The sequence below is a fragment of the Canis lupus genome, chromosome 5 (assembly GCF_048164855.1).
Source record: "Canis lupus baileyi chromosome 5, mCanLup2.hap1, whole genome shotgun sequence".
Classification (NCBI taxonomy): domain Eukaryota; kingdom Metazoa; phylum Chordata; class Mammalia; order Carnivora; family Canidae; genus Canis; species Canis lupus.
The window spans coordinates 70,106,072-70,129,058 of NC_132842.1; the positions used below are offsets into that span (position 1 = coordinate 70,106,072).

A 22,987-nucleotide genomic window follows, 5' to 3' on the forward strand; every position below is an offset into this window, starting at 1 on the left:
GTTCAGCCCCGCACAGTTCCCTGAGGCTAGGAAAACCAAAGGGCTGGGCTATCAGCATGAAACTGGCAGGGGGCTGGGGGTGGGGGTGGAGGGGGTGTCCACGAAACAGAGCATCTCAATAAATTATCCTGTCACAGGAGTGCCTGAGTGGTGAGATCCAAGCTGTGAGACTCTGAGAGGGCAGGGATGCACCCGGGACAGTGGGAGCTGAGACAAGGGACACCAAACTCATTCCTAGGAGTCAGGAAAGTTCTCCCAGTGAGCAGAGTTTCTGCCGACTGAGCCCTGAGAACAGCAAGGAAAAGTTCCAGAAGAACGGAACAGCAGGTGGGAAGGCTGCTTGGTGAGCGCCAGCAGAGGTGTGTGAAGAACTGACAGTTGGCCTGTGTGAAAGAGGTGGGGTTAAGTGGTGAAAAGCCTCCTAAGTCCCCAGCCAAGCCTTGGCTGTTCATCTTGATCATTAAAAAAACCTTTGAAAGATATTAATCAAGGAAGTGACATGACCAGATTTCTGATTTAAAAACGCTAGTTGGCTAGAAGTAGAAGAATGGATGGGGAAAAGGGTAAAGTTGGAAACGGGCAGCAGTTGGCAGGAGCTGCAAGGATCCAGGCAAAGGATGGTGGCTGCCTTGAACCTGGGGCGGTGGCCTCGATGGACAGAAGAGGACAACATCCATATGGATGGGGCGGTGGGGAGGAAGGACAGGGCTTCGAAAGACTATCTGGGGTCAATCCCTGAGATGAAGGCGATTGGATTGGGGAGGATGGTGGTGGTAGGTGCCAGCAGAACACCCAGGGAGAGGAAGGATTCCGGGTGCAATGGACCCCTCCCCCCCTGCATCCCCTTTGCGATTCCCAAACTTCCCACTAGATGGAGGGCTGGTGCTAAGAGACCGGCTCCCCTCCCATTCTCTGCCCCTCAGGGCCCCCCCAAGGGATGGGCCTTCCCTTGGCCTCTCCAAACCGGCGGTCCCTGAACTCGCCAAGAGAGCTCAAGTATTTGGGGCTATCGGCTGCCCCCACTCCCCAGGACTGTGACCTCCACTTCTAGGGTCCAGTAGTGGGGGTATCAGCCCAGAGACCTCCGCCCAGGTGCCTCGGCGAACCGCTCTGTGCCCGCGAACACAGCAGCGTCTCCGTGTTCCGAGGGGCCTCGGCCACTTGGGCCTCAAACTCCGCAGGCCTCCCCCAGGTCCGCCCTCAGCTGAGAGGCCTCGCTGCCGACAGCGCTGGGGTTCACCCCCACCCCCGACGCTCTCATTTTCCCAGACCCCACACTGGGGGAGGAGGCACCCAGAGGCAGGCCCAGGTCCAGTCCCAGGCGGTCAGAAGCCTGGCATCTAGGCCTTTCTGGACCTTGGGGACAGGATGCAAGGTGGGCCAGGGCCGGGAGGAGCCACATAGGAGGCGGGGCCTGGTGCGGAGTCTGGAGGCAGTGGGCGTGGCCCGGGGCGTGGCCAGAGCGGGCTGGGGCGTGGCCGGCGGCGGGGTGTGGTCGGGATCCCCGAACTTGGAAGCGTCCTCCCCCGCTCGCCTGGCCCCTCCCGGGAGCCCTGCCCGCGCTGGCCCCCGGTCTGATGGCCAGACAGATCCTCCGTCGGGACGCTCCTGGCCCTACTTAACAGAGGTCATTTCTCCAGAGGCCGCGCCCAGCTCTCTGGAACTGCCAGGCCTTGCAGGGAGGAGGGGGGAGGGGGAACACATTCTCGAGCCTACACCTCACCCCCTCCAACCCCACCCCCCCCACGTGTTTCCATTCTTTTCTAGGTGGACAGCTGGAGAGCCTGCGGCTTGAGCCCAGAGCAGGAGGAGCTGGTCAGGCGCCCCGCCTCAGGCGCCCCCCCCATCCTGCCCTTCTGTGCTCAGGCCTGGAGCCGGCTCTAAAAATAGACCTAGGCGCCTAACGTGCCCGCCCAGGAGGGGGTCTGGGATGCCTGAGTCACCCTGCCCGCGGGGCCTCCCCTCATCTCTAGGAGCCAAGGCTAACTTGATGGCCAGGCATCACTCGGGCTCTGTTGGCTGGACTCTGCACTCTTGGCGGTGCCTTGTTCCCCTCCCAGGCCCCAGGAACCGGCCAGACTATGGCAGGCCAGGCAGGGGCGTAGCGGTAGCAGCCACAGCCGGGACGGATTAGAAGTTCCCGGCCCTGATTTATTTAGTTGTTTTTGTGCGTCTGGCGGGGATGCCCCCCCACTTCCCTGGCGGGACAGTCAGGTCTACACCTGCCCTTCTCTCCCGCCCAGGTCCCATGGGGCTGTTCTAGGCTTCTGGGTGGGGACCTGGGCTCAGAGTAGCAAAAAAAATCCCAACTTGGATTTTACAGATTCTGGAGCTACCACCCCATTCTACAGAAGAGGAAACTGAGTCCCAAAGAGAGGAAGGGATCTATCGCAGAGCAGACTGTACTGTAATAGCCCTGGGTTCAAATCTAACTCCGCCTCTCAGCAAGCCACTTCTTAGTGCCTGTTTCCTTACTGTATGTAAAGTGCTTAAGTTGAGGATGATAGCCATTCACCTGTAAAATGGGAATCATGACAGACACTTAGGATTATCCTGATGATTAAAATAACTTTTTATTTTTTACGTATTTTTTAAAGATTTTATTTATTTATTTGAGAGAGAGAGAGAACGGGAGACCAAGGGGAGGAGCAGAGGGAGAGGGAGAGATAATCTCCAGCAGACTACGTGCTGAGCACAGAGCCCTATGTAGGGTCAATCTCACAACCCTGAGATCATGACCTGAGCCCAAACCAATAGACACTTAACCAACTGAGCCACCCAGGCACTCCAAAAATTACTTTTTAGAAAGCAGAAAGCAGCAAAGGCATTTTGAGAGTTTCTCACACCTGAGTTGGATTCCAGTCCCAAAAGCTTGTGACCATCTCTGGCGCCTATCTCTCCTCCTTTCCCGATGTGTTGAAGAGAATGAATGGGTAAGCTCCCTGCCTTGGAGGCACTCAGCTAAGGTGATGTGGCATGGTCACAGGGACACTGGGATGGGTGTGGAACACTTAGCTCTTAGTGGGTGGGAGGTGGGGGGAGGTGAGGAGAGGCGACATTGCATCCTGGGCTTTACACAGGTCTGGCTCACCTAACCCTGTTTCCAGTTCTGAGAAGGGAGCATGTTTGGGTCATTACAGGTCTAAGAACTGCAGACTTGAGAGGAATGGAAGAGGCTCAAGAGTCCCCAAAGTTCAGCTTTATCTCGTTGCCAAAGTCAGGGACCTCCGCTCCACCTCAAGCCAAACAGAGCAGCAAGGCCAACCCTGGCCTTGAACCCAAGTCCTCAATCTTAGACTCATTCCCCCTACCTTCCAACCACCTGTTCGCTTTGTCAGGCCTTCTCTGAATGGTCAAGGCTGCCTACACTCCAGTTGGTTTTATTTCTTTATATATTATTATTTAGGCTGCTTCATGGACGGAAAAAAAAACAAAAAACAAAAACGACTGTGTCTTATATATGTCAGAAATGTCACTGACCTCTCAAAGCAACATGATATCTGCTCTGTAATTAGTGAAGGGGACAGATACGAACGTGGGTGTGAGGTTTGGGGCAAGAGTCCCTGGTGAATTACTAGCTCTCCCCAATAATAATAATAATGTTAATAATGCACATTTTTGAGTGTTTGTATGGGCTTGGCTTAGTTTCACGCATGAGATCATGTAATCCTCCCCTGAATTCCATGCGGTTAGGTGTTATCATGATCACCCCATTTTATAAATACGGAAACTAAGGGCTCAGAGAGGTGAAGGAATTTGCCTAAGAGAACAAAGCCAGGAAGTAGCACAGCCAGGATCAAACCCTCTCTGACCTTTGATTTTATTTTCTGCCTTAATTAAAAAATTGCATTTTCATTCTGAACTTTCTCTTCCCCCTGCCCACTCCCTCAAGTTCCCTTCCTAGCCCAGCCCCGGGAGGCGCTACTGGGAGGAGGTGGGGCTGGGTAACCAAAAAGCTTCTCTCCACCCAGAGATTCCAGGATTCAAAGAATTTATGATTCCAACTGTCTGAGGCTTTGCATGCCAAGGAAGAATCTGGGAGTCCCTGGCTGCTCCTCTCCTAACCACACCTCCCCCAGGAGACTCCTTGACCTGCCTTCCAGGGCGGGAAGTTTGTCCTTTTAAGGGGAGCTCAGCCCTTCTTTCATTCATGCAGCAAATATTTGTAAAACACTTGGTCTCTGTCATAGGCTCTGGGGATTAAATGGTAGCGAAAGCAGCTCTTTGTACGGCTTACAGTCTCTAGATGAATCAATGGCTGATCATTGATTACACCCCTCGGTCTTCCAAGCTTCTGTTGAGATTTACCTCTTCTGGGAGACTGTTCCCTACCCCCTATTGGGAAGGAAAGCCAACACAGTCTCCAAGTGAAGGGTGTAGAGGGCAGGCGGGCAGGGGAGCCTGCCCTCAGATGGTGTGTTGTAGGTGGTGCGGGTTACTCTCAACTTATACACAGAATATGTGTCTCCTAAGTCTAGGAACCACGCTTAGCTCTTTCAACATATCGTCTCATGGAACCTTCACAGCACCCTTATGAGCTGAGGACAATTCTGTTTTACTGGCAAGGAAACAGAAGATGCCCCAGAAGAGATAAGGCGATTTGCGGAAAGTCACAGAGCTAGTAAGTAAGGGGTAATTATTCTGAAGCTGGAGACCCCACTCTTAGCTACTGTTCTGAGCTACTGTTCTTATTTAATTTTTAGGTGAAGAAACTAAGACCAGAAGGGGGCTAGGGACTGGCTAAGAGTCACACAGCACAGCAAGACTGATCTGGGTTGATCGGTAACCAAAGGGATGCTTGGGTATAAAGTGTCCCACTGGGGCCTCAGGAGGCCAACGCTTGCCCCCAAAGGGATCATGGGGAGTGGGGCAGAGCTTGGAGGAAGACTGGGGCCAGATCAGCCTGGGGGGCCCTGATGCTGTCTGTGCTCTTCCCTCCCCCTGTTCCAGGAGGCCCTGTGCTGTGGGGCAGAGGCCCCTTGGAGTGCCTTGATAAAGGAGGGCTACATCCCACTGCCCCTTCTTGTGCTTGTTCTGAGATGTCATCTCTGTGCAGGCTTGGGGAGGTGGCCAGTAGGCAAGAGAAGAGGACGCGTCAGACCTTCACCCTCGGGAGCTTCCAGTCTGTCTGGGGAGGTGGGGAATTACCTGGCTTAGGGATCATTATGCCAACGAGCATCTTTGAGCATTGACTAGGTGCCAGCGCCTTGAGAGAGGCTTTCCCTTTGTCACTATCCTCTTCAATCTTTACAGCAAACCCTAAGTGATAGATGTTGCTGTTATCCCTGTGCTTCTCAGAGGAAGAGGTTAAGTGACATCCCCCCACCCCCCGTTACAGAGCCAGCAACAGCCAGAGCCAGGATTTGAACCCAGGGACAGGTGATCTAACACCAGGTTCTACTGCAGTAGTTCTCAATATGGTCCCTGGGCCAGCATGTACTGGGAACTTACTCAAAAAGCAAGCTCTACTGAATCAGAAACCCTGGGGGTGGGGCTGGTGGGACCAGTACTCCAAGCTTGAGGACCTCTGCTCTCCTGCTTTGTAGCACTGCAGGTGACCTGATTCAGATCAGGAGCCCTGGAGTCAGGTAAAGCTGAGTTCAGATCTGTGCTCCACCACTTTGCAGTCTTATGACCTTGAGACTTCAGTCTTGAATCCTTGCCTTTCTAGCCCGTGAAGAGGTAAGAACAGTGCCTTACCTCCTAGAATTGCTGCTGGCTGAGTTAAATGAGAGAGTAGATCCCATTTGACAGATGAAAAAAAAAAAAAAAAAGGGAGATTCAGAGAGGCAAAAGGACTCACCCAGGACCGTGCTGGGTGGAATTTTTCCCAGAGATGGCTCTGCCCTGTGGTTCTGTCCCAAAATGACCAGTTCAAATCCAGCTCCATCCTTGCCAGCCGTGTGACCTTGAGCTGATGACTCACTTCTCTCTGCCTGTATCCCCACACTCAGAATGGGCATCGTGATTGTGCCTGGGCCTCCTATGGATATTGTGAGACTAAAATGAGTTTTTCCATGTTTGGTGCCAGCCAGTGCTTTAGAAGGGCTCAATAAATCTCAGCTGTCGCTATTAAAGGCAGAGCCAGGATCACTGCTAGTGTCTTCTAACGGCCCTCACCCCTGCTCAGAGTATGATGAAGAGTTTACAAATGGTCGGTGAGCGTGGGAATTCCAAGGGGCAGGATTTCCTTGGGGCAGAGTGGTCTCTCCACCTTGCCACTACTGGCAGGTTGACCTGGTAATTCTTTAATTGTGACGGACTGTCTTGTGCATCACTGGATGCTTAGCAGCCTCCCTGGCCTCCACCCCTCCAGATGCCAGTAGGCGCGCCCCCAAGTTGTGACAATCACGAGTGTCTCCAGCATTGTCCAGTGTCCCCTGGGGAGCACAATTGCCTCAGTGGAGAGTTGCTGAGTTAGCATAATCAGACAAGGTGCTTTGAGGTGCTTTAGGATGTGAGGTGGGTTAATGTGGGAGCCTACAGTTTACCTTATGCTACCCTGGGGAGGCAGGGGTTCAGGGTCACACAGTGGGTAAAGGGAGGACTGGAATCCAGGGCTCTTGTGCCCATCACCTCCCAAAAGTTCCCTCAGAACAAGCAGGCTGAGCCCAGGGGACAATCCAGGCAAGGCCCACGATGCCTAGTGCGTTCTCCTTTCTTACCCCAGTGACCACCTGCCTGGCCGACACCACATCTGCAGCAGTGCCCCACAGAGTCTGCGCTCACCTCTCCAGAAGCTCCAGGGTGGTCAAAACAGGCAGGCACCCGGTGACATGAGCTACTGAAATAAGGCCCCCTGGTTGGGCATCTGTAAATGTTGCCAGGGGCAAGGCTGTCTGTATGGAGCTCGCCATGGCCCTGCAGGGGAGGTGCGCATTAGCAGAGTAGAGCACCAGTCCACCCGCTGGGACCGTAAAGCTGCCTCTGGAGGTGAAAGATGGGTCTCCCCGCCATAGGGATGCGGACAGCCGTGGAGACATGGTGGCAGGGCTGATTTAAGGCAAAGAGATGGAGGGAGGGAAAACGGGCAACAGAGTCGGAGATCAGAGATACAGAGCCAGAAACAGAGACACACACACAGATAGAAACAGGGAGAGACAGAGACAGGGACATAAAGATACAGAACGTGGGAGAAGAAGACAGAGATCAGAGACATAGAGAGCCACAGAGATTCGGAGTTAGAGATGTAGATTCCCAGAGGCACACAGGAGAGTTAGAAGCAGAGGCAGAGGCGAGAGAGAGCTGCAGAGGGGCCAGAGTCACAGGGAAGAAGTCAGGCTAGAGAACCCGAGGGTGACATTGGCTCAGCAAAGAGGACAGAGACAGTGGGAGATGGCCAGAGTCTTAAGGCGATGGGACAGAGATACGCAGAGGAACCAAAGGAGGCGGAGAGTGACCTTGACCCTCTGGTTACCATCTCTCCTTTGGGTCCCAGAAGCCGCACGGATGTGGCTGTTTCTGCACGTGTGTACACTCATGCATGTGCTGGTGTGTGCTGTCTCCTGTTGGTGTGCCTCTGTGTATGAGTGCTTGGACAGGGCTAGCATGCATTTATCCGCTACTTCACCAGGGGATGCCTCTGGGGCAGCACGCTCAGCTGTAGGGCGGTGAGTACCAGTAGACAAGGGCCTTTGGGGTGCCTTTTGCTTCTTAGTAGAGAAAGACAGTATACACGCACACAGACACACACGCACACACAGATACTGCAGCTATGCAGAGATTTAAAACAGATTCATGTGATCAGGAATGGCTTGAGATTCCTCTGGATCTGGTGGTCAGGAGAGGCCACTCTAGGAGGTAACTTTGAGGCAAGATCTGTCAAAGAGCCAGCCCAGCAAAGATCAGGGAAAGATCCTTCCAGGTAGAGGAAGGGGGGTTGGTAAAAAGCTCTGAGGGGAAAATCAACCTGCCAATTCAGGACCGAGAATGGAAGCCAGGGGGGCCCCAGAAGCTGGGGGGCAAGGCTGCTGGACAGGAAGGCGGAGGACAGATCATGCTGGACTTAGTAAGGCCAAGGAAAAGATTTGGGGTTTTATTCTAGGTGAAATGAGAACTAGAAAATTGAAGTAGGAGCAGGAATGCAACAGCTACAGATCTGGAAAGGCCTTGCTGGCAGCTGGGTGGGAGGTAGGGGTTGGGAGTCTCCTGCAACAGTCCAGGCAGAAGAGGGTGTGGCTTGGGTGAGTGTGGGGAGGAGTGGATGGATGCAGGCTGTATTTTGGAGGTAGAGTCAACAGGACTGGGTGGGGGGTGGGGAGGAACCAAGGATGACTCCTAGTTTTTTGGCCTGAGCATCTGAATGAATTATGGTGGCATTTACCAGAATGAGGAAGACAGGAAGAAGTAGATCTGTGGGGAAAAATTAGAGAGTTCTGTTTTGGCAGTGTATAATACAAGTGCACGCATGTGCACCTGTGTGCACCTATGCCAGGGCTCACTTGTGACACGTGCATGTGGGCTTCAGACCACCTCTGCTTGGCCCTGTGGGAGTTCCTGGCCCTGTCCTGGGACCAAGCCCCATCTTGGCTCTTTATTTTCCCCCAGCTTGTGCTGCCCCTGCCAGATGGGGATTCCCCGATAGCCAGCTGGGACAGGGCGGGTGGGCAGCCCTGGGCGCGGTGGACATCTGGGCATACTACCCTGGGCCTGGGAGGCCTCAGTAGCCCCACCCGGCAGCGGCAGCCAGGCTCCAGGGCAGCTGGTGGCGATTAGCAGCGTTCATTACCTCGTGGTGATGCCATCTGGGGTGAGGGCACTGAGCCCAGCCCCACAGGATACCCTGCTTGCTGGTGTGCAGGGCTTTCTGGGGCTGAAGCATAGAAATGTGCGCATGTATGTACATGTGTCCGCGTGTGAGCGGGGTGCTTCCCGTGCGAGCCACCTGTGCACACATGTATATGTAGATCTGCAGGTTTCTCTGCTTGTGTAGATGAGTAATTACACCTGTGGGCACATGTGCATGGGTCTATGTATGTTTGTGCATACATAGCTGGGTGTGTGCATATCCAAGTACATGCAATGCTGTATGTATGCATTCTGAGAACTACACACCTGTGCTGGAGTATGTCCAGGGATATGTTTCTGTGGGTTCATATGTGCTCACACATGTGTCTCCATGCGTGTTTATGTGGGGGATTATCATGTGTGTGCATGCGTCTGTATATAAATGTAGGTGCCTACATAGGCACATGAAGTCTACACACCTGTTGTGAAGAGCATCTCTGCATGTTCCTGGATATGTGCACATGCACGTCCGAGGGAGGATGGCGCATGGGCACCTTTCTAGACCATGTCTACAGTGTGTCTAGGCCAGGTTCTGGTGAGTACGCTTGCGGGGCTATGTGGAGGTATCTGTGTTCCCCCTTGTCCGCTCCCTCTGGCTCTGGCTTCTCTGGGTCCCGCCGTCCCCTCCTGCCTGGGAGAGTCATGTACGAGCGGAGAAAGGGTAGGAGCTGCCCAGGATGGCACAGTCCTTAAGAACTTGTGCTGTGAGTGCAGGCTAGCTGGACGTGGCTCCCTGTTCCACCTGTCGTAGCCACATGATCTTGGGCAGTTGCATAGTTCCTACGCTCCAGGTTTCCCCATCTGTAAAATGGGGATAAGAATAGAATTCTCCCTCCTGGGGTGGATGTGAGGAGAAAAGGAGTCAGCCCATGTGGAGTCCTTGGCACAGACCCTGGCCTATATGTGTTGCCTATGAGTTCCCAAAAGCCCACCTCTGGAACAGCACCCTGGGGGCAGGGAGAGCCTGTGCCCTCCCACTTCTCAGGCCGGGGTGCCCAGAAAGCCCCACCCCTCCGCTTCCCGCCTGCTGAGCTCAGCATTTCCCAGGCCCCACCGCTGTCCTAGCCACATCTGGGAAGGCTCCCTGGCCCCGCCTGGACGACAGTGGGGCTCTTCTGTGGCCTTGGTTGGGGTTTCCGCTGACTCAGCGCCTCTGGCTCTTAAGGCGGGAAATCCCAAGCCTGCTCCCCCCCTCTCTCGGGTTAGATGGGGCCACAGGGCTGTGGTTCAACCCTATAGCTTCTATGGGAAGTCTCCCCTCATCAGGGCATCCCAGTTGCTCCCTGCTCCCCATATCCATTCCTACCATTCATGGGCCTCTTGAACCCAATTCTTGGTAGGTAGTTCTTCAGCCTTGGTGCCCACAAATTTGTTTGCTGCCTTGGGTGAGGTAACCTTGAGAGGGTCACTGGGATCATCCCTGCATCTGGATAGAACTAGACACTGTACCTGCTCCTTTCTGCTCAGAAGTCCCATCCCTAGTGCATATGCTTGAACCTCAGCACCCTCCACACTCCTACCTCCTGCCAGCGTTCATGGTAATAATGATAATAACAGTGAATATTTATTGAGCTCCTTTTTTATTTTATTTTATTTTATTTTATTTTATTTTATTTTATTTTATTTTATTTATTTTATTTTATTTTATTTTATTTATTTTTGAGCTCCTTTTTTAATATCATTTTTATTACTTGACAATCCTAGTTTCTTACAGCTCTCCTTTTTTTGGGGGGGGGGCACGGTTTACAGCTATTTTTGCATGTTTACTTCTTTTAAGTAAACTCAACCCCCGACTCGAGACTCAAACTGGCAGTCCCAAGATCAAGAGTCCCATGCTCCACCGACTGCGCCAGCCAGGCGCCCCATACGAGCTCCTCTTTCGTGCCAGACCCTGTACAAGCCCTTTGACAGCTTTCCACTCGTTTCCTGCTTGCAACAACCCTGTGGGGTATAGAGATCATTATCCCATCATACAGATGAAAAAGGGAGTCCGAGTTAAATAGTAAGTTCCAAGCCACAAAGCTAGAGCGCAGAGGACAGGGACTGGAGCCCTTCTAACCTCATGGAATCAGGAAGACTAAGGGAGCCTGCAGGGCTCCACTTCTCCGGGCATGAGGTTAGAGCAGAACGGGTTAATGCAGACCCCCCCAACGCCCCATAGCCCAGGAGCACCCCCCTGCCAATTCAGACCGAGAGGAACAGACTAACTGGGAACGTGAGGCTGAGAAACTGGAAAAAGCTGCCCGAGGAGGCCTGGGCAGCAGCCACGTCACCGCTGCCACGGAACTGGGGAGGAGGGTCTCCAACACCCCCTCTGCCCGCCGCTCCCCCCGCCCAGGGCCTTCTGGAGGCCCCGCCAGGAGAGGGGAAGGGGGTGGCCCGGGAGGCCCTTCACTCTCCGGCCGGCCCTTGAAGGGCTGCCCGCCCCCGCCCCCGCCCCCCGCCCCCGAGGCCGCGCCGGCCGCGGAGCCCCCTCGCAGGGCAGCTCCGGGCACGCAGGGGCCCGCCCCGCTCGCTCACCTGGCGGGAGGCGGGCGGGGCGGGGCGGGCGCGGGGCCAGGCCGGGAGCGGGGCGCGCGTCCCGCCGCCGCCTCTGCCACCGCCGGAGCCCCCTCCCGGCCCTGCGTCCCGCCTCCTGCTCGGCGGGCGGGCGGGTCCAGCTGTGTTCCATTAGCGGCCCTGGCACGTCCCCAGCCCCCTGGAACCGCCCCTCTTCCCCCACCCGCGGTGGCCGGCGTCCCGGCAGACAGGCGCGCGCGCTCGCGGGGCCGCATTCAGCCCCCCGGAGCTGGCGCCCTGGCACTGGGGCCCCGCGCCGGCCACGAGTGGTCCGCGACCTCCCAGCGGCCTTGAGGATCCCCTGGTCGGCTGACCTGGGCTGCCTGGATTACTCAGTGAGGTGGGGATCCCCGGCCACGGTAAGTGGGGGTGGAGTGGGCTGCCTGCGGCCGGGCTGAAGCGCCTCTTCTGCCTCCAACTTGCTGTGTGACTTGGGCCCAGTGGCATCCCGTCTCTGGACCTCAGTTGCCTTCTCTTTAGGGGAGCTCTAAACTCCATCTCAGTTCTGCTTTCCCTGCCTCCAGATCTGTGCCTTTCTACTGGGATGGGATCACATCCTTGGAAGCTTCTCTCCTATCCCTGCAGCCCCTGCTCTGGCTGAGGCCAGGGGCTAGAGATGAGGAGCGGGAAGGGGACACAAGCACAGCGATGTTCCCGCCTCCACATGCGTTCACATGCCTCCCACAGCTGGCAACTCTTCCACTGACTGGCAGGACGGGGAGGCCAGGATAGGGTTTTGAGTGCACACCACTAGGAAGGGGGATGAATGGGGTGGAGGAACAGTTCTGCCCCAGGAACGAGGGGAACAGGGTCCTACCTCCAAATATATTGAAGTGAGGGGTCCTTCGGGTGCTCACTCCCTATTCAGGACTGAGGGAAGAGAAGTAGAATTCCATAACAGCTGGGGGGAATGAGGTCAGACTTGCACAAGAACTTCCCGACAGGCAGGCCTACTGGAAGGGGAGTCACAGGCTGGCTCTGTGCACGTGTGTACCGGCAAGCTGGAATGTCCAGGTATACGGGTGACATGGGTCTCTGTAAGCATGCCTGTGTGCAGGTAGGTCTGTACACACCCAGTAGCACAAATGTGTCTGCGTGTGTACGTGTGTGTATATCTGCATGTGTCATGCTGACACATGAATGACTGTGTGTGCACGTGCGAGCTGCCCGTCTCAGGGGAGGCCGGATGATGTATGGGTCTGCTGGCGGCTTGCTGAGCCTGCATTGATTTATCTGGGCCCATCCATCACGGTTTAATAAAACTAAAAGACGAGCATCCATCAGCGAGGGAGGTTGGCAACAAGGTCCTGAGCTCGGTAACCTGCTCTCTTACCCACTGTACCCACGGGGGATGCTTCCTTGGCCCCCACAAAACTCCATGATACCTGACAGGAGATTCAGACCCTGACCTTTGTGGGTGCCTGGCAGGACTGGATGAACTGGGTGCAGCTAGCCAGGTACCAGGCTAGCGTAGAGCAATATAGTGCACAGGTTGATAAAATATTGAAATACTTCTAAGCGTCTTGGTAAATAGTCTCTGTCTCAAGCCCCTCACTACCCCAATTCACCTGGCCTTCTAGGACCCTCTAGATCTCTCAGTAATCCAGCATTTATCCCCTGGCGCCATTAGATGCTGCCTCGACCCAGTTTCAGTGCTCTAACCAGCATTCTCCTCTGGCTGGTCGCTGTCTGTGCCATACTGGTGGTTAAATATTTTGAATATTACCCTGGCCGAATCGTAGCCCAAGGCCTGTGGTTGGGCCTCTGAGAGGAACCGATGCTGGCCAGACGTCCTGCCACCCCACCTTGGGCCTAGGCCCCATGGACCGGCTGCTACTTGCCTATGTATCATGCCATGTGAGCTCAGGAATCCACCTTCACGGTCTCTGCGGTTTTCAGGTGCTGTGGCTGTGGCCGACCTCTCTGGACCAGGATGTGGGTATCTTGGCTTCCCGGCTTGTGGCTGCTCAGTCTCTGGGCTGCGTGCAGCCAGGCGGCAGATACAGGTGAGGTGCCGCATGAAGATTGGGGTGCCACTGGTCTGTGACTGGCTCTCTGAGATGCTGGGGTCCAATGTACATGTGTGACCATGTGCCTAGGTCATGTGGGCAGGGATGGAGAATCCATCCAGGGAGCCCATCCCAGGGTGGGCTCAGGGTGGGCTGAGGCATGGTCCATGTGTACGTGTGTGGGGTGAGCTGAGCGTCTGTGTGCTTCTGTCTGCGTGTTTGTACATCTGTGAGCCTTTCTGCATCGCAGAGTTGCTCTGTGCATCTGTACTCATTCCTGTGTCTGTGTGTGTGAGAGAATAGCCCTCCTCCCCGGCATGTAAAGCCATCCTGTGCAAACAGTTGAAGGAGGCCCAGGCCTTTCTGATCCTTTTCATGGTAGAGAATCCATCCTCCAACCCACGTGCTCCTCCTCCTCCACGGCTGGCCCTGGATCCTGAGTAAAGGGCCCGCCTCGAGACCCAGACGCTGGATGGAGCAGAGGGTGCAGCTTTCCAGGGCCTGAAGCCAGAGGAAGTTGACCGGGCAACTTGCCCTGCCCTGCTGGGTGCCCTCTGGGCTTCATAGCTTAGCTGCCCAGCCGAGCAGAAATAGAACTCCTAGAACCCAAATCTAGCTGAGTGAGGCAGAAAAACCGAGGTGCAGATGTGAGAGGGGTGTGAACCCAGGGTGCACGTGACTGCTTGCAGGTTGTGTGTGCGTACATATGTGCTTATGCGTGCGTGCACGTGTGCCTTGCTCTCTCTCCCTCACCGGGTCCCCTGGGGGTTGGGGCAGAGAATTTCAACATCTGTAAGGAATCTGGGCCCACTGCCAAGGGGTGAGTCACCCACTGCTGCTGCCGATGCTGAAGACAGTGATAGTCTTTTTGGCCAGACCTGGGGGAGGGAGACTTCAGTGGGGTCACTGGGCCGAGGGATCCAAGGTTCCTTCTTCCAGTCAGGCAGCCAGGGAGTCCAATGCTCAGCTTCGAGGAGCAATATCATTGTCCTGTCCCAGCTCTCCCGTCTGCAGTGATGGGGAGGCTTTTTTGAGTCTGGCCTTTATCTCCTATTGCAGAACCCTTCCTAACCTTTTGCTCAGTCAACCCTAAGAGGAGACAGGCCCATGGCTACCTACCTGTCCCTTCAGGGTTTTGGAGACCATAATTAAGCTATTCTTCTCTAGGAGCCTTTACCCACTTAATATACCATGTCGGAAGCCCCAAGATCCTGGTGGTTCCCTTGAGTTTGTGGTCCCTTTGGGCCCTCAGTCTCTTTTTACTGTTTCATAAGGTAGTTATCCAGGTGAAAAATCATTCTGTTGGCTTAGACTTGTGTCTGGTATGTTGTTCTGCTGTAGATGTAGGAAGTAAACCCCACCCACTGCTGAGAACACATGTACCAGCTCCACACGGCATCCCTTGGGGCACAGGCATCCACAACTCACACATGTGCAGACACATGTGCTTGTACATAACACAAGCATGCATAATGTGACTTTCTTTACCCCTGAAGTGATCCTCTGCTCCCCACTTGGGTGTATATGAAGGAGGGAGCACATGTAGACATTTGGCTCTTTACCACATCTGAGTTCTAGGACTGCCCAGGGTTTCTTTTGCTCTTTCTTTTGCTGACCTGCCCCCTGACTTGGCATTTTGGTGGATATGAGTTTCAGGAGTTCTGGCCTTGCTCTGCTGTGAACTCATTTAGTGGCCTTGGGCCCAGCCTCAATCTCTGGGCCTCAGTCTTCCCATCTGTATACTGGAGTCCTCCTGGCTCCCAGGGTAGCTAGAGTCAGAAGGCAAGAGTAAAAGCAGCCCCCAGGGCAGGCCTGGTTAAAGATCCAGAATGGGGAACAAAAATTTGCTTCTCTCCAGGTTCCCCAATGGATTCTTTAGCCAGGGTCCACTGAATGGCCCATTGCCAATCCTTTCCAGGTGAGCAGTGCCCACTTTCACAAGAGGAAGGACTCAAGTTGGAACATAGAAGCCATTTATCGACCAACGTAACTGGTGAGTGCCCATCTCATTCTGCTGTTCCCCCCCCCCCACCATCTTGCTGGAGCGGCTGTTACCCCCTCCTCACCTGCCCAGCTGAGCTCTTCACCTGGTGTCTCCCCCAAAGGCTTTAATCTCATCCGCCGACTCAACCTCATGAAAACATCTGCCATCAAGAAGATCCGCAACCCCAAGGGGCCCCTCATCCTGCGACTGGGGGCAGCCCCGCTCACCCAGCCCATGCGGTAAAGGCCCCAGTGTGACCACTGGGCATTAATACTCCCCAGCAACTCTGGGTGTGGGGCTCTGTGGGTCATCTTCTCCCACTCGTTGCCAGGAGTCAACCTGGTTTCCACTTCTGGGGCTTGTAGGGTAGGCACAGAAGAAATGTGTGGCTGACCCACCCTCTGTCCCTCCCCTACCTCTGGCTAGCCCCTGGGGGACAGGTCTGTATCCTCTGGGCACCATGAAGACCCAGGGATGGGGATGGGAACCTGGCAAGAGTCTGTATGTGTGTATGAGTGTGTGTGTGTGTGTGTGTGTGTGCGCACCCACATGTGTCCACATGTAAAGTTCATACTCCCACAAGTCCCCGGGGAGTCTGGCTCCTGCTTTCCTCTCTAGCCTCAACTTCTAAAACGTTCTTCTTTCTTTCTTGCTGCTCTAGTCATGCTGAATGCTTTTTATCTTTTTCCAGCATCTTCTTCTACCCCAGTCCTGGTTATCCTGGATTCCAGGGCATCCTGGATTTCTTAGAAGAACTTAACCACAATTGTCATGATTTAGTGACATAGTCATCCCAGGGATTCTTTGTTTAGGGTCCTATTTCTGCTCCCCCCCCCCAAGACTTGAAGGCTCCATGAGGGCAGGAACTTTCTCTGTGCTTTCACCACTGTTATCCCCAGTAGCCAGTTCCACCTACATAGTAGACACTTGATAAATGTCAGTAGACTAAACAAACACGCATATGCATGTGTCGGTTTGGAGGTGTGGGCTTGTGCGTGTCTCATGTAGGTTCAGCAGTCCTGAGGGCCCAGGGAAGGCAGCAGGTGGCCTCTCACCTGAGCCTCAGGGTACCCCTCCCGGCTCTACCCCCAGGCGAGTCTTCCCTCGGGGCCTCCCCAGTGAGTTTGCCCTGGTGCTGACGCTATTGCTGAAGAAACACACCCACCAGCACACGTGGTATTTATTTCAAGTGACCGATGGAGATGGGTACCCACAGGTGAGCCAGACTACCCCCCCTGGCTCTTGGGGCATCGAGCAGTCCCAGTCCAGTCCAACCTCTGTCCCAGCTTGTGAATTCAGGGGCTCTGTGTCCCATCCCCAGTGCCCACCCTCAAGGTTACCCTTACCCCAGCGGCTCCTGCCCTACCAGCTTTCTCCTCTTTCTGGGCTTCAGTGCCCCCTCCTAGGAAATGACCTTGAGAGCCCTGAGCTTTGCTCTACTGAGCCCATGGGGCTCTGATCCTCTGTCCTGGTCCTTTCTCAATTGCACACAGATTTCCCTGGAAGTCAACAGCCAAGAGCGGAGCCTGGAGCTCCGGGCCCGGGGCCAAGACGGCGACTTTGTGTCCTGCATCTTCCCAGTGCCCCAGCTCTTTGACCTGCGCTGGCACAAGCTGGTGCTGAGCGTGGCTGAACGTGTGGCCTCTGTGCACGTGGACTGCACCTCAGCCTCCTCCCGGCCTCTGGGGCCCCGGCGACCCATGCGGCCAGGGGGCCACGTCTTTCTGGGCCTGGATGCAGAGCAGGGGAAACCCGTCTCGGTGAGTGCCAGGTCGGGCATTGGCCTCTGTTCCCACCTGGGAGCCTGGGTGAGCTCCCGGGAATCTCTGTCTGACCAGGTCCTTCCCTTGCTCAGAATCCTGTTGTGGTTGCCCACTGCCCTCCGGGTGCAGCCTAAATATATTAACTTGGCATTCAAGGCCCTTCACGACCTGATCCCTAACATGTCTATGGTATCTTTTCCTTCATTTACACGTTAGCTTCTTCTGGTCAGTTCCTTCCTAGTCATACATCTTGCCTGCTCCTTTCACACCCATGTGCCTTTGCCTATGCTGTCACCTCCACCCGGGATGCATACCCACCTGCAGGGTATTTGCTCAGCCTTCAAGGCCCTGCTGAAATGGAACCTCCCCGCCCCTGTTCCTCTGGACCAAAGTGACCTTGTCTCCCTCCTCCCTGTCTTTCTTGTGTGTGCAGTTCTGTTTTGCTTTTGGTGACAGTTCTGTTCCTGAAGGTCTCCCCCGGTGAAACCAGAAACGCTGAGGGCGCATTCTGGGGTGGGGCCTTCTCTGGGCCTCATGGGCAGCCAAGGGCACTGAGCTATTTGACAAAATGAAGCGGGAAACTGACTTGCATGTCTCCTGCAGTTTGACCTTCAGCAGGCACACATCTACTGTGACCCAGAGCTTGTGCTGGAGGAAGGATGCTGTGAGATTTTGCCAGGAGGGGTGAGTGACCCAGCTTCGGCCCCGCTGGGAAGGTCGGGGCACTTTCCATGGGCCTGGTGAGCTGGAGATGGGGACCTGGATAGGGATGCAATGAGATCGCAGGATGGTGGGTGAGGGGTGGGGAGGGCGTGACTTCTGAACTGACCCCAACCCTTCTGTCACTCTGGACAGTGTCCCCCAGAAACGTCCAAGGCCCGCCGGGACACCCAGAGCAATGAGCTCATCGAGATCAATCCACAAACTGAAGGCAAGGTCTACACCCGCTGCTTTTGCTTGGAGGAGCCTCAAAACAGCAAGGTGGGTGGGCAGGGCAGGTAGACATGAGCATAGGTGAGTAGAAGTGGCACCGAGGTGGACCACCAGGGTCAGTTGTGCCTGGGGTAGGGAGGGCACCGGAAGCCCCACCCCTATAGGATTCCAGGAGGCAGAGAGCCCACCGGGTAAACCTGTGCCTACCTGCCTGTTGGCACTGAGGGAGGTGCCCATCTAGCTCTGGCACTACCCAGCCCCTCACTGACGTCACCCCAGACCCTTCTGGCGAGGTCAAGACCAGGCTTGCACCCAAAGGCAGTTGCTCCGGGACAGAGCTATGTGAGATCAGAGGCCAGGACACACTACTTCCCTCAGGGATTGCTTGCCCTCCTGAGCCCAGCCCCAGCCAATGCCAGGCTGATTCGACGCCCAGCACCATGGCCAGCTGCCCTACCTACTCTCAGGTTCTTTAGGGTGGCAGGGAAACCCAGTTCCTCCCTTTGCCCCACCCCCAGGCTGGGCAGTCTCCCTGTCCGCTGGGCATCATGCCCAGCCTTTGGCTGCAGGAACACAGGATCCCATTGATTCATGGTCTTGTTTTCTCCGACATCACATGGGTGAAGGGGAGAAGGAGGGGGACCTGTGGGAGTGCCAGGGGCCTGGGCAGGCTCTTGATGCCTTGGGAGGTGCCAGCTGAGGGGGTACCTGGGTCCCTGCCCCTACCTGGGTGCCTTTATCTGGCGTGGGCTCCTGTGCTGCTCCCTCTTGAAAAATTCCTTTTCACTCTGTCTACCCAGGTGGATGCCCAGCTGACAGGAAGTATCAGCCAGAAAGAAGAAAGAGGAACAAAGGTAGAGCTAGGAGGGGGGAGGTGGGGAGAGGAGTTCACGGTGACCTGGTCTGCTCTCTGTACCCTCTGTAAACCCCTTGAATAAGCCACTGTACGCCCACACTCTTCCCACCTGCCCCCACTCCTGGACAGAGCTTAGGCTGTATAGGCGCCAGCTCGGAGAAGGAAGGATGAATGGGGGCGAGACAGACAGTACCTGGCACAATGTAGGGCACCCGCTCCTGATGGTTCTTGGGTAGGAGTATTGGAAGCAGCGTTTCATACCCTCTGCTTCCTGCCCATTACCATGCCCTCCCTCTTCCCAGGCCCATCAGGAGCCAGCAGCCAATGAGGTAAGCCTCCCATCTAGACTGGCAAAAAGAGCTTGGTTGAGGAGGTGCCAGCATGAACCCTTTTGACAGACTTTGGGGCGCTTGAGCCTGGGCATGGGGGTTTGGGATGACTACTCAGCTCCTAGCATTCCTTCGGGGCTCAGTGCTGGGCCCTGTCTGCCTGCTGCCTCTCCTTGGGTGGGTAGAGGAGGAGGGGCTCCTCCTGGACATTCCTGCCGAGTTGGCAGCAAATGGCCACGGGCATCATGGGAAGAGTCCAAGCCTTGGCTGTGGGACCCCAGATTCTAGGCCTCACTCTGCCCCCACATGCTGCGTGACCCAGATCCCACTGCTGTTTCTCTCCGGGCTTCAGTTCCTCATGTGAGAAATGGCTTGGCTCCGGGATGCTGGAAGTTGAGGGATGAGGCTTGTTTGGTAGGATTCCTATCTTCTTGCTCCCTTGGACTTCACCCAGGACACACATGATGTTCTGTGTGCTTGCTGTGTGTATGCAGGGAAATGGGGTTTGGAAGGCCGGCTCCGGGCTCTCAGAACTGACCTCTTGGCCCATTCTTCCCTTGTAGTGTCCACCCTGTGTCCATGGTGCCCGGGAAAGCAATGTGAGTGAATAGAGAGTGTGCAGGGTGGGGTGGGTGGGGGCTGGGAGTGGGCTAGTTGGCTTTCTGGTTAAAAACAAGTGGACCTCTGTGCTCTTATCACACTCCCTCCCTGCACATCCCCCAGAGCTGGACTTGACTCCCACCCCATCCCCACCAAGGGCTTCATGGAAGGAAGCCTCACGCCTTGTGATCCAGACAATGTATTGGGATCCGGGGTGAAATGGGGACAGGATAGTGACTGGTAGGGCTAGGACCTTGGTTGCTGATCCCGGCTTTCCACTTCCCACCAGGACTCAGGGCTGCCCTGCTTGAAGGCTTCCCACATCAGCTTGGAGGCCTTGAGAAGGGGAAGGCTGACTCAGGGTGGCACAGCTCGGCACTGGCCCCCAACCCCATGTTGGCTCAGGACCTCCCCTCATATCCCTCTCTAGCTGGCTCTGGTCCAGCCTCCTTCTGGGGTACAGAAGGACAAAGGAGAGGGGCTCGGTGTGAGCAAAGCTAGTACCCAACTGTACCTCTTCCGTGGGCGGCATAGGTCACCACTTTCCCATAGCCTGACATTCTGAATTGACATGCCACGTTAGTCTATAAAGGGCACAGCCCTGGTTACCCTCTGCTTCAAGCCCCCTGACCTTGGGGGACACAGGAAGTACTCCTCTGCTGCCTGGCCTTCTTTCCATCTAGCCCCCCACCAAATCTGGTAAGGCTGATGGTCCCCGGATATGCAGGAGTTACCATGGCAACCGAACAGCCCTGTAATCCTAACAAGTAGGGGGTGGGACTAGCTAAAGCCAGGCAGTTTAAAGAAGGTAGGTTAGACCCCTCTGCAAGTCTGACAGCCTTAGGATATAAAGTCAGCATGCTGGGTGGCCTTGGGGGTAGAGCTGTTGATCTGCTGGTGGTCTTGGATTTGGGGTGTTGGTCCTGCCACAATGCTGTGTGACCCTGTTTAATTGCTTGCCTTCTCTGCATCCCTGGTTTTTCCTCCATCCCTGAGGTACAATGTTTTCTTTGCCCCCCAGGTGACAGTCGGTCCCTCTGGACCCAAGGTGAGTCCAAGATGGAGAACAGGACATTCTTGCCCGCTTTGGAAGTCCCGGCCTGTCCCCACAGTGTGTTACCCCATGGCTGTGTGTTTCTATCAGGGCTACCCGAACCTGTATGTGTGGGGGGTGATTAGGTGTCTGTGTGTGTGTGTGTGTGTGTGTGTGTGTGTGTGTGTGTGTTGGGGAGAGTAGGGAGCTGTGTGTGTATAAGGATGTTAAAGGTGCCCCTTTTCTGAGTCCTACTGTGCATCAGGCTTTGGGCCTTGCATTGCACATCTCTTACCTTCCCCCCTCCTCGGGCATCCTGCGGGGAGGCCACTAGCATTTTACTTCATAAAAAACTGAGACTCAGCAGTGCCCCGTGTGGGCCTGGGGGTATTGGGGTGATAGTGTGGGGGTCTGGCTGTGTGCCTTCTGGGACACACGTTCACATGTGTGTGTGGCCCCCTGTGGCAGGGGGAGTGAGCCCTTGTGCCCGTGGGCCTGACAGGACCACAGAGGGCATGAGCGACGGGGTAGGCGGCACGCATGTGAATGTGGAGCTGTGTGCTTGTGGGTGCCCAAGGGTACATCGCACAGCCCCTGGGGCTGCCTTTGTGTGAGTGTTGCGTGAGTGCCAGGCTCCGTGCTGAGCACCTTGAGTGCACTGTCACCTTTCTTCCTTGACACAGCCCCCTGAGGAGGGGCTAACATGAGTCCCTTTTCTTTTTTTTTAAATTTTTATTTATTTATGATAGTCACACACACAGAGAGAGAGAGAGGCAGAGACACAGGCAGAGGGAGAAGCAGGCTCCATGCACCGGGAGCCCGACGTGGGATTCGATCCTGGGTCTCCAGGATCGTGCCCTGGGCCAAAGGCAGGCGCTAAACTGCTGCGCCACCCACGGATCCCCATGAGTCCCTTTTTATTGCTGAAGAGACTGAGTCTCAGAGAGGTGACATGACCTGCCCTGAGTCACATGCTAGTAAGCGGTAGGGGCAGGATTTGAACTCTGGCAGCCTGACACTCCCCATCATGGATCTGTCATCCCACATGTGTGTATCCATGCATATGTGTCCATGTGCCCCAGGCGAGCTGCGTGCGAGCTCGCGTGCTTGGGTAGGGGTGTGGGGAAAGTACCCTCTTTGTGAGACTATAGATCTGCCAAATATAGCCTCTTGGGGTGGGAGGGCCATATGGATGAATGCATATGGAATCCATATGCTGTGTGCATGCTTGGGGGTTGGGGCAGGCTGTGCTCATTTACACACCCGAGCGTGGTGGATGGGTGAAGACGGGCTGGGAAGAGCTTCGGCAGGTCTCCCATGTGCTCCCTCGGGTCCCAGCCCCTGTTTTGATCTCATTCACAGGGAGGGAAAGGTGAGCGAGGCCTGCCTGGCCCATCAGGCCCCAAAGGAGAGAAGGGAGCCCGGGTAAGTGCCCCAGCCATGCCCACTGCAGGGCCCTCCCCAGCTGTACCCTGGGGGTGGGCTGCCATGTGAACCATCCCATCAGCTCAGCCCAAATCCTGCAGCCTGGCCTACATGGGGGCTGATGGGTGGGGTCTTTCTAGGAGTCAGTTTACAGAGGCCTCTATTTTTTAGGGGACTGTGGGACTCTTGAGCCTATCCTTCTCAAAACAGGGTCTCACCCAGATCCCTGGTTCCCTACCTCTAGGGCAGTGACTGCGTCCGAGTCTCCCCGGAGGCCCCACTTCAGGTAAGACCTGGAGGTGGACGCCTGGGTGGCTCAGAGGCTTGAGCGTCTGAGGTTGTGATCCTGGGGTTCTGGGATCGAGTCTCGCATCGAGCTCTCCACAGGGAGCCTGCTTCTCCCTCTGTCTGTGTCTTTGCCTCTCTCTGTGTCTCTCATGAATAAATAGATAAAATCTTAATAAAGACCTGGAGGCAAGGCCAATATGGGGTCAGCCCCCAGAGAAGGGGCATGTGTATCCTTGCTGTCCACCAGGTGACCTTTTTATCTCCCACCCCTTATCTCCCTTCTCAGTGTGCAGAAGGCCCCAAGGGAGAGAAGGGGGAGTCAGGAGCCTTGGTGAGTGTGGGACTGAGGACAGGGCCGGGCAGCGGGGTCTTGGCCCAGCCTCCCCCTCTTTCCCTCACCCCTTGTCTTGTGTCCCCTCCT

The 22,987-nt window shown here is 55.5% G+C and overlaps 1 protein-coding gene and 1 long non-coding RNA gene across 7 annotated transcripts in view; both read left to right on the forward strand.

Annotated features, from left to right (window-relative positions):
• The first annotated feature begins 1,771 nt into the window (after positions 1 to 1,771).
• Positions 1,772 to 5,592, forward strand: LOC140633039 (uncharacterized). The gene is made up of 3 exons (XR_012030682.1): positions 1,772 to 2,933; positions 4,474 to 4,621; positions 4,704 to 5,592. It is a non-coding gene; the product is annotated as an uncharacterized lncRNA (long non-coding RNA).
• Positions 5,593 to 11,502: 5,910 nt separating this feature from the next.
• The window catches only part of COL16A1 (collagen type XVI alpha 1 chain), a 49,039-nt gene continuing 37,554 nt past the window's right edge, over positions 11,503 to 22,987 (forward strand). For 4 of the 6 annotated variants that reach the window (XM_072827378.1, XM_072827382.1, XM_072827383.1 and 1 more), the window contains exons 1-15: positions 11,503 to 11,705; positions 13,246 to 13,352; positions 15,274 to 15,348; positions 15,461 to 15,578; positions 16,432 to 16,555; positions 16,833 to 17,099; positions 17,706 to 17,786; positions 17,958 to 18,083; positions 18,836 to 18,889; positions 19,194 to 19,220; positions 19,784 to 19,819; positions 20,842 to 20,868; positions 22,216 to 22,278; positions 22,523 to 22,564; positions 22,853 to 22,897. In XM_072827378.1, the coding sequence (XP_072683479.1) occupies positions 13,280 to 13,352; positions 15,274 to 15,348; positions 15,461 to 15,578; positions 16,432 to 16,555; positions 16,833 to 17,099; positions 17,706 to 17,786; positions 17,958 to 18,083; positions 18,836 to 18,889; positions 19,194 to 19,220; positions 19,784 to 19,819; positions 20,842 to 20,868; positions 22,216 to 22,278; positions 22,523 to 22,564; positions 22,853 to 22,897 (1,158 nt within the window). In that variant the 5' untranslated portion in view covers positions 11,503 to 11,705; positions 13,246 to 13,279. The remainder of the gene's footprint in view (positions 11,706 to 13,245; positions 13,353 to 15,273; positions 15,349 to 15,460; positions 15,579 to 16,431; positions 16,556 to 16,832; positions 17,100 to 17,705; positions 17,787 to 17,957; positions 18,084 to 18,835; positions 18,890 to 19,193; positions 19,221 to 19,783; positions 19,820 to 20,841; positions 20,869 to 22,215; positions 22,279 to 22,522; positions 22,565 to 22,852; positions 22,898 to 22,987) is intronic. The other 2 variants (XM_072827379.1, XM_072827380.1) reach the window with 2 other exon arrangements.